We start from the raw sequence: 10,710 nt of genomic DNA, 5'->3' as shown, positions 1-10,710 counted from the left end.
GATTTTGATGAGTTGTATGAGTTCGTCACGTTACGTTGGAATGGCGGGATTTATATTTAGCGCTTTTGTGCATATTATGGAGTATCGGGAATCATAAAACGTGTTTAACTATCATTATTCATTAATTAATATTTGATATTTGTGTTTGGATTTGATTGGATTTAAAGTAATTAAGAAATGGATTAAAAATAATAATAATTAAGATTAGGCCCCGTACTTAAATATAACATATAGGACCAAAGTTTATAAATAAAACTTTTTAACAGAAAGGTATTCATTAATCACAATGATTAGTGGTTTCTAATTTAAGCTCACAAGATATATTATGAATTTTATTTAATGTCCAATAGACTTATTTAAAAAATTATCAATTTTATAAGCCGCATTTTTGTCCCTACAAGGCTAAGATTTAGAGGTTTTCTTAGCTCGGTCCTTGTTGTTTTACCCGTCAAAATGATTTTTATATTTAGGGTCAAGCTTGGTTCGATTTTAGATAAAAATTCGAACCACATCATATTTGATAGATTTTACATAATTTAAAATCAAACCAGACCATGAATATTTTTTTAATCACCACACCAAATCATGGATTTTGGTTTGGTCTGATTTTGATGACTAATTTTAATTTTTGAGTTTTATGGTGAATTAGTGCATAAGATATTGCAAATTGGAAAAAGTAGCAATTGAGATTTGATAGAAGTTGAGTCATCATTTATTTGACTATGGAATAAAATAATTATAAAAAAAAATCATACATTAAAATACTTATGCATGTTAGAATATTGCAACTTATAAAAAACCTAAACTTTTATGGTCGTATTTATGTTTATTTGACTTAAAATCTACAAAAAATAATTTTCAATATACGTAGTTGGACAGTTACAAATCTCACTAATAATAAAATATAAATAAAAAACAAATAAATTATTTTTATATCAAAGAAAAATGACACCACATTAACAAACATCATCACATTATTTGTTATATTCATGTAATCGGTTTGGTTTATTCATGTAATCGGTTTGGTTTACTTTGATTTATTTTTTTGAGTATATCTCTTATGAAGCGGTCTCACAAAATATGAGTCGATTTGATCCATAATTACTATTAAAATAAAAATTTTGACATAAAAATTAATATTTTTTAATGAATTAGTTTAGATTTGAGATTTGTTTCACTAAATTGATTCGTGTGACAATTTCACATAAGTTTTTTGTATTTTTTTAATCTAAAACTTGAATCAAACTAATCTTTACAGTTCGATTGATTTTAAAATCAATCCAAACGATAATTTTCTGAAAACTGAACCAAACTATGTCTAGAATTCGACTTTCTACGAGACTATCTCTAATACTCCACGTTGGTACGTCTTAATTCTAAAACATGGTCCGATTATTCCAAAAGAAGAAAGCAAGCGGAATAGATTCTTGGCAGGTTTGATAAATACAAAAGTACATTAAGAATTATAATGGCCATTTGTCACCGAAATTTATAATATTGGATCATCCTTGGAATCTTATTTTTTAAATAAATATATAATATATATTTATTAATCTCAGGATGCTTCATTGTGTACTGACTTGTTAATTATTAAGTTGAGTAGATCCGTTGTGAGACAATCTCACGAATCTTCATTTGTGATACGGATCAACCTTGTCTATATTTACAATAAAAAATAATAATATTGACATAAACGTAATACTTTTCACGGGTGACCCAAATAGAAGACATGTCTCACAAAATTGACTCATAATCCTGTCTCACAAATTTTTTTTGTTACCGCTTAGAACATGTGTTTAAGCCAAGAGCTTGCTAATGTACTTTCTTCGAGGTAAGCAAAAATGTAGACTCGATATCTTCCAAATGGAAAATAATTTATGCGTAAAATTATAGATTTGATATTGCGTCGAAAAATGCTTTGTTAAAAAAATTTAAAAAAACTTTAAGAAAGGTCCTGTTAATGAGATATGATATTTGACCTTTAAAAAAAATAAAAATGAAAATAAATCTTTCATGTATAGTATCAAAATAAATAAATCGGGTCTTTCGACACCATATTTGTTATTTCATATACTATTGTGGTTGATTAATTTATTACATACATGGTTTGTGTGTTTTTTTGTTGTCTAATTCTGAATGTATAGGGGAAAGATTAAACTACATACAATATAAGTACAAGGAACAAAAATCGAAGGCACAAATATATAAAATTTTGAATGCAAGAATGTGGAAAACTTACCTTAGTACTTGTGAAATGATGTATGCCGCCGTTCAAGTTTTTCATTTCAATGTCCTTGCCATTTATCTGGAACCGATGAAATTTTGGCGTACTTAGCGATCCCAAAGTGAAAGTTTTCATCAGGGGACAACCAGCTATTTGAACATCGACAAGTGATGGTAACTCAAATGCATGCTTCCATTGGCAAAAACTTCTCAACTTACAATTGACTTGAATATGCAAATATTCCAGGTTAGGAAAGACAGAGTTAACAGTTACATATGTCTCATCCTCAATCGCGTCAATCATCTCTTCGCAATAGTTTATATCTAGTGTATTGAGATTAACAAGAGCTTTTGCTATTGAAGATGATATCAAGTTTCTGATGCCATCAATGTTATATATAGACAATCTCTCAAGATTATGAAAGAAACAGGTAGGGATATGGCGACACCATATTTTGCTTATTTTATCGGGCATGTTCCATAGATCAAGTGTCTTTGGGCCAATAATTTCAACCTGCAAAAGATAGACGAATTAAATAACAATTCATCGATTGCTCAAAATGAAATCATTTTAATCTAAATGTAGAATCCAAATAGACTATAAGTAACCAAAACTGTATAAAAACATAACCACTTCCCATTTTGCTAGCTAACACTAAATTACAAATAGCACAACAATAACAATATCAAAAATTTATTTTGCTGATTGTGTGCGTGTGTATATATATAAATTACAATCTATTTGTTGATGCAACAAAACAGTAAAAAAACCAGTATATGAATCTTATACATATTCCTTATACTATTCAAACCCAATAACGATGAAATATTTATTTCTCGATCTGTATATTAGCATCTGGACACATATGACGTTATATTATTTAAAATACGAAGAAAAGACGTACCGTTTTATTGCAAAAGAAATGAAGAGAATTATGGTCGTGGGTGGGTTCTGAATCTATTGGCACAAAACTATTCAGCCTTGGCGAATTTCCAATCCACAACTCTTTCAGCTTTGGAAACTTGATGCTTTCAGCACCTCCGTAAAATGTTGTCAGGGATGAGAGATCCTGTAGTCTCAGTGCCCTCAATTCTTGGAATATGATATGACCATTTCCATCATCCCTAAATATTTCTTCTATATAGTCACGATCACTAACGACGATCTTCTCAATCATGCCGGCAGGGAATTGGTCGATTTTGGTTCGGAGCTTTGGGCAGCATTTGATTTCTAGTTCTATCAACTGGGGGAATTTTATGATTTCAACTCCTTGGGTGAAAGCTAAAAGTTTTGGCAGAAAGTGCAGTTTCAGTCTCTTCAAGTTTGGGAACTCAATAATAGAAGCCTCTGTGTTGCTTTCCATTTCAATCCACAACACTTTTTCAATCGTGTTACAGAAAGAAATTTCAAGGCTTTGAAGTTGTACAAGACTCCTTGCTGTTGCCGTTGAGAAGAGATATCGTAGATTGGGACAAAAAGATATGTTTATGGATTTGAGGTTGACCAGTGAAACATTCTGATTTGAACTCTTCCACAAATATCCCAACTTGGGAAGATATCTAAGAGTTAGTGATTTTAGAGTTTGGAAGGAATTGGATCCCTCTGGAATTGGACCATCAATTATCTCTTCCAACTCTCCGAGATCTCTCAGCTCCAGGTGCTCCAACATGGGGACTTTCCAATCGATTGCATTCATCAATTTCTCCACCGTTGAACAATTTCGAAATACGAGCTCCCTCAAGCTTTCAATCTCTCCTAGATTAAAATCGTTTGAACCATCTCCACTTAATGCTAGTGACTGGGTGTTCTTTCCTAGTCGCCGAATCCAATTTCCTACTGTCACGTCTCTCGGTAAATCGAGTGTGATTCTTCTCTCATGCTTCGTGCCATCTAATAAAAATGGCTCCTCATAACCACGTATTCGATATCTTCTTAACCGCTTTGAAAGCAATATCTCTTGGGCGACCAATTTGGGATCAAATATATTAATCTCCAAGCAAGTCAAATTGCTGAGAGACTCAAGTTCTGAAAGACTAGCATTCCTTTCTTCACTTACATTTCCCTTTGCTTCCCATTTGTTAAAGCAACCAACTATCTTCAATTCCTCCAACCCAACCAAGCTTGATATGACACCAGCCGCTATTCTTTTGAGTTTCTCGCAATCCCTTTAATTCTAATAATATTAGAAATTTCAATTCCCCAACATCTGCTGGTAACTCTTCAATTTTGTTACAGCGCCAGACACGAAGAATTTCCAAACTTGCTAACTCGCCAACAACAGATATGTCTTTCACCTCGCAATTTTTTAAGTGCAACTTTCTAAGTTTTTTTAGGAATTCCAGAGAGGATGGAAGTGATTGAAAATTTTGATGTGAAAAATACAAGACTGTCAGCTCCTTCATTCCTTTAAAACAAATATCATTGACATCAAATCCTTGGGGAAATTTTGAATAATTGGAATTCAGAATCATCAAGAGACGAAGATTTGGAAAATCCAACCCAACTGGAAGTTTAGCATTGGCAATGTTTGAAATTTCCACCGACATCCAATTGCAATTGCGAGATGAATCCATTGAGCACACATTCAAAAACCCTTGTTTTTCTTTTGAACCATGAAAATAGCCACATCACGAACAACATCATGCATTTTTACCTCTTCTTCCTCAGTACCAGTCATCAATAAAAAACGACTTCTAAGCCTCTCCAATAAATGAAATGTTCTGTTTCTTCCATCTTCAATATTGTTGATTCCCTCAAACATGCCTAACCCAAAGCTGAGCAAAGCCAAGTCCTCAATCCGGATGTTATAATCTTCGGGAAACAAGCAACATAGCAGGAAAATGGACTTTTCACTTTCAGTTTCCAAGAAATCGTAACTCAGTTTCAGAGGCATAAAAACATTTTCCAGAACTTGCGGGAAATTCGTTGGGTTAGCTCCTCTCAGTTGTAGAAGTGCATCTTTCCGGGTCTTTATACTTCTATTTTTCAGAGCTTTACCAACAGTTGCAAGCGCAATTGGCAAACCTTTGCATTCTGCTGCGACTTCTTCTGCTATGGGACGCAAATATAAATCATCCACGCGATCACCAGATTTCTCTCTAAAAAGTGTCCAAGCTTCTTTTTCGTCTAAGACTTGAACTTCAATAACTTTATCGGCTTCCATTTCTTCACATGCATCTTTGAGCCGAGATCAGGGGCGGAGCCACCCTTAGACTAGGGTGGGCTCCAGCCCCACCTATTATTTTATTTAAAAAAATTAATATTTTTAAATTATATATTTTTTTAGTCCATATTAAAACTAAAACAAATTTTTTATAAGTTTTATTTTTTTATTTTTTGTAGTCTCATGTTTAAAAATTAAAAATAAAACAATTCTCATAAATCATAATTCATTACTATTTATTTATTGGTTGTTTATTGTCATATGCCATGTAATCATGCAACTTTGAGATAAAAAAATTCAACGACTCTAGAATTATATTAAATATTTAGATGTGATTATTCAAGTGGCAATAATATTATCTTATGATATATATGAATTTTGGAATTTGAATTTTTACCCCAAAAATCTATTGTTGCATATTTTTGGAATAATAATCAATTGGTTGAAATGTATAATGATTATTGATATGCAATTATTATTGGGCTTGTTTTGTGATTTTTCTATTTATAATAACCGAAAATTGAATAAATATGAAATTTAAAAAATAATTCTTTGTTATAAAATTTTGAGAATATTGAATTTTTCTAGTTAAGTAACTCAGAGAATGGAGAAAATAAAACTATCAAATTATTTTTAAACCAAAAGAGCGTATATAAAAAAATAACAAGCAAACATCAATTACAGTCTATGAGTAAATAAAATATTGGTTTCAACCAAAATAACAGATCGAAATGAATTAATTTGAAAATTCGGTTCGGTATTAAGGTGCAATAATTGTCCCTACTAGGTAGAGCGATCGAACCATGACGCTTGGGCTGCTGTGCGATTTAAAATATTTGAGTTGCACCATTACCACCAACTATAGCTTTTGGTAAAGCGGCAAACGTTTGGTCCTACATTCGGTTAATTCGGAAGTTCAGTTTAATATTTTTAAAATATAGGTTAGTTCGGTTCAATTTTATTTTTTAATATAAAATTTCGGTTAAAATAACAAACTAAACTTTAATAAATAAAATTTGTTATGAAAAAGTAAAAATTTATGGTAAAAAGTAAAAATCTCAAACTCTCAAAATTTACCAAACTACACACTTTATAAAATTTTTCTCTCTCAACTCAATTGTGAATTTCTTCACAAATGGTGAGGCTATTTATAGAATTTCTTTACAAATAATCCAAAAATAAATTCATCATTACATACAGCATCACACACTAATTTTCAATATTTACAACTCTTATTTTCAATATTTAAATATTCAACTATTACTTTTTCAACATTCAAATCTTTTATTTTCAACACTCCCTCTTGTGATGATGATCATGATATGATGATGTCTTCATTACTGTTTTTGTACTGCCTCGTTAAAAACATTACTAGGAAAAACCCATTGGGATAAAAACCATAGTAAGGGAAAAAGAGTGCAGTCACGTAAACTCCCCCTCATGTTGACACGAACAATTCTTCACAAATTTCGTAGATTGCGCATCCCAATATTATATATGTGCTTTCTGAATATTGTCGTAGGAAGTGCCTTTGTGAAGAGATCTGATGAGTTTTCACTTGATTGAATGTGACGAACATCAATACATTTATTCTTCTCAAGCTCCTTGGTGAATGCGAAGAATTTAGGAGGAATATGTTTAGTTCTGTCGCTTTTTATGTATCCTTCTTTCATTTGAGCAACACATGCAGCATTATCTTCATATAGTATCACAGGCTTCTCGTCGAATGATAATCCGCATGAGATTTGGATATGTTGGGTCATGGATTTTAACCACACACATTCACGGCTTGCTTCATGTAGTGCAATAATCTCGGCATGATTTGATGAATTTGTTACGAGCGTTTGTTTCTGTGAACGCCAAGAAATTGCAGTGCCTCCACGAATAAATACATATCCAGTTTGAGAACGTGCATTGTGTGGATCAGATAAGTATCCAGCATCAGCATAACCAATTATACTTGGATTAGCATCTTTTGAATACAAAAGTCCCAAGTCTGTCGTTCCTCGTAGATAACGGAATATATGTTTAATTCCGTTCCAGTGTCTCTTTGTTGGATATGTGCTAAATCTTGCCAATAAATTTACGGCAAAAGATATATCAGGCCTTGTACAATTTGTAAGATACATAAAGGCACCGATAGCACTTAGATATGGTACTTCTGGACCAAGAATATCTTCATCATCTTCACATGGACGGAATGGATCCTTTTCTATGTTTAATGATCTAACAACCATTGGAGTACTTAAAGGATTTGATTTATCCATATTAAAACGTTTAAGGATCTTTTCTGTATAATTTGTCGGATGAACAAAGATTCCACATTCTTTTTGTTCAATTTGTAAACCCAGACAATACTTGGTTTTTTCAAGATCCTTCATTTCAAATTCTTGCTTCAAATATGACACAACTTCTTGAATTTCCTTATTCATTACAATGATGTTTAAATCATCAACATATACAGCAATAATTAATGAAAACACAAGGGCATATTGAATTATTTACATATCCCATTTTCATCAAGTGATCACTTAGCCATTATACCACATTCGGCCGGATTGCTTTAACCCATATAATGATCTTTGTGATTTCACAGAATAACATTCTCTGGGTTTTGAACTTTGTGCTTCAGGCATCTTAAATCCTTCAGGGATTTTCATATATATATTACTATCAAATGATCCATATAAGTAAGCTGTAACAACATCCATAAGACGCATTTCTAAATTTTCAGATACCGCCAAGCTAATCAAATACCGAAACGTAATTGCATCCATCACGGGAGAATACGTTTCTTCATAATCAATTCCAGGCCTTTGAGAAAAACCTTGTGCAACAAGTCGAGCTTTATATCTTACAATTTCATTTTTCTCATTTCGCTTTCGAATAAAAAACCATTTGTATCTAACAGGTTTTACACCTTCAGGTGTAAGGACTATAGGTCCAAAAACATTATGTTTATTTAGCGAATCCAATTCAACCTGGATGGCTTCTTTCCATTTTATCCAATCCTGCCGATTTTTACATTCAACAAAAGATTTTGGTTCATGATCTTCATTATCATTTATGATGTCGATTGCCACATTATAAGAAAATATATCATCAATTTCTTCTATATCTTTTCGGTTCCATATTTTTCCAGTATTAATGTAATTGATAGATATTTCACGATTTTCGTCAGTTTGTGTTTCCGACAGAAAATTTTCATCATCATGTGTTTCTTCGGAAACATTATTCTCTATTTTGTGATTATCATGTGTTTCTTCAGGAACATCATTTTCTCTTTTATGATCATCGTGTTTCTCTATGAATTTTCTTTTTCGAGGATTTTTATCCTTGGAACCGACTGGCCTTCCACGCTTCAGGCATTTAATGACATCATGAGTATCTTCAATTTGTTTCTTCGGAATTTCAATTCGAGCAGGGGCATTTGCAGCATGTATATATGATTTAGTTACCCCTTTTGTGTCTGCAAATTCATCTGGTATTTGATTTGCTATTCTTTGCAAGTGCACAATTTGCTGTACATCTTTTTCACATTGTTTTGTTCTTGGATCCAGATGTAACAATGATGATACATACCATGTAATTTTCTTTTTGGTATGTTTCTTATCTCCCCCTAACATTGGGAAGATTTCCTCATTAAAATGACAATCAGCAAAACGTGTTGTGAACACGTCACCTGTCTGAGGTTCAAGATATCGAATGATTGATGGACTATGATAACCGATATAAATTCCAATCTTTCTTTGAGGTCCCATTTTCTTTCGTTGCGTTGGTGCAATAGGCACATACACCATACATTCAAAAATTCTCAAATGAGAAATGTCTGGTTCTTTACCAAATGCAAGCTGCAATGAGGAGTATTTATGATATGCACTTGGTCTGATGCGAATTAATGCAGCAGCATGTAAAATTGCATGTCCCCATATAGAAATAGAGAGCTTTGTTTTCATAATCATTGGTCTAGCAATCATTTGCAGACGTTTAATCAATGATTCAGCCAATCCATTCTGTGCATGTACATGAGCAACATGATACTCAACAATGATTCCCACAGACATACAATAATCATTGAAAGTCTGGGAAGTAAATTCACCAGCATTATCAAGTCTAATTTTCTTGATCGTATAATCGGGAAATTGATTCCTCAATTTTATTATTTGAGCAAGTAATCTTGCAAATGTAATATTTCGAGTTGACAATAAAGATACATGTGACCATCTGCTGGAGGCATCAATCAATACCATAAAATATTTAAATGGTCCAAATGGTGGATGAATTGGTCCACAAATATCACCCTGAATACGTTCAAGAAACATTGGTGATTAAGTTTGGATTTCGGCTGGTGATGGTCTTATAATAAGTTTTCCAAGAGAACATGTTTTACATTGAAATTTATTATTCTGAAAGATCTTCTGGTCTTTCAGTGAACGACCATGTGTATATTTTATAACTCTTCACGTCATTGTTGAACCAGGATGTCCTAATCGATCATGCCAATTGGTTAATATTGAAGAAATATCAACTACCACGTTTGATTCAATGGGATTTATATGTGTATAATGCAATCCGGTAGGGAGCATTGGTAGTTTTTCAATCACATATTTCTTTTCTGATTTATATGTGATAAGACACATATATTTCTCATTTTCTTCATTCATTGTTTGAGTATCATACCCTTGAGAATATATATCATTAAAACTCAACAAATTTCTTTTCGATTATGGTGAATACAAAGCATCATTGATCAAAAATTTTGTACCACTAGGTAACAAAAATTGTGCTTTCCCACAACCTTTAATCAAGTCTACATGACCTGATATTGTATTCACCTTTGTTTTTGTTGGTTTTAGTTCCAAGAAATATCTTTATCTCGGAGGATAGTGTGCGTTGTACCACTATCGGGTATGCAAACTTCAGCTTTGCTCATAGCATTTTCCATATTTGAACTTCAAAAAAAATATGCAATGAAATAAAATTGCTGACAATACATTTATAAAAATAAAATACAATACAATGCATATGTAAAAATATAACACATGATAAAACATTATCATACAAGTACATAAAAATATTTTACATATTTATTCCACAAGCAAATTGATCATTGTCCGAGAAATCAATCAGAAAATCTCCGGCATCAAAATGAGTTGAATCACTCAAAGGTTCACTGTGTTCAGTGAAGTTGGTCTCCTTTTTTTTCCCCTTTATTGATTATTTATAAAGTTTACAAAGGTGCTCAGGGGTTCGATAAATACGCGACCAATATCCAGGAGTACCACATCTAAAACAAGAACTTTCAAATCTTTTTGAGTGATTG

The 10,710-nt window shown here is 32.3% G+C and overlaps 2 protein-coding genes across 2 annotated transcripts; both read right to left on the bottom strand.

Moving 5' to 3' along the window:
• Positions 1-2,137: 2,137 nt before the first annotated feature.
• On the bottom strand, positions 2,138-5,409 carry LOC142524045 (uncharacterized). The gene is made up of 2 exons (XM_075627772.1): positions 3,129-5,409; positions 2,138-2,737 (listed from the first exon to the last, which is right to left on the bottom strand). The coding sequence occupies exons 1-2, from the start codon at positions 3,918-3,920 to the stop codon at positions 2,153-2,155; spliced, it is 1,377 nt and encodes a 458-aa protein (XP_075483887.1). The 5' UTR covers positions 3,921-5,409; the 3' UTR covers positions 2,138-2,152.
• Positions 4,809-5,387, bottom strand: LOC142525013 (putative disease resistance protein At4g27220). The gene has a single exon (XM_075629178.1). The coding sequence runs from the start codon at positions 5,385-5,387 to the stop codon at positions 4,809-4,811; it is 579 nt and encodes a 192-aa protein (XP_075485293.1).
• Positions 5,410-10,710: the final 5,301 nt, after the last annotated feature.

The sequence above is a fragment of the Primulina tabacum genome, chromosome 14, assembly GCF_025594145.1.
Source record: "Primulina tabacum isolate GXHZ01 chromosome 14, ASM2559414v2, whole genome shotgun sequence".
Lineage (NCBI taxonomy): Eukaryota > Viridiplantae > Streptophyta > Magnoliopsida > Lamiales > Gesneriaceae > Primulina > Primulina tabacum.
Note: the sequence above shows the minus strand (reverse complement) of the source record. Positions and strands in the feature narration are given on the sequence as shown.

Coding starts and splice junctions, on each gene's coding strand:
- LOC142524045 (XM_075627772.1), bottom strand. CDS start 3,920: ATGAATGCAATCGATTGGAAAGTCCCCATGTTGGAGCACCTGGAGCTG. Junction 2,738..3,128: donor ATTTCTTTTGCAATAAAACG/GTACGTCTTTTC, acceptor TATCTTTTGCAG/GTTGAAATTATTGGCCCAAA.
- LOC142525013 (XM_075629178.1), bottom strand. CDS start 5,387: ATGGAAGCCGATAAAGTTATTGAAGTTCAAGTCTTAGACGAAAAAGAA.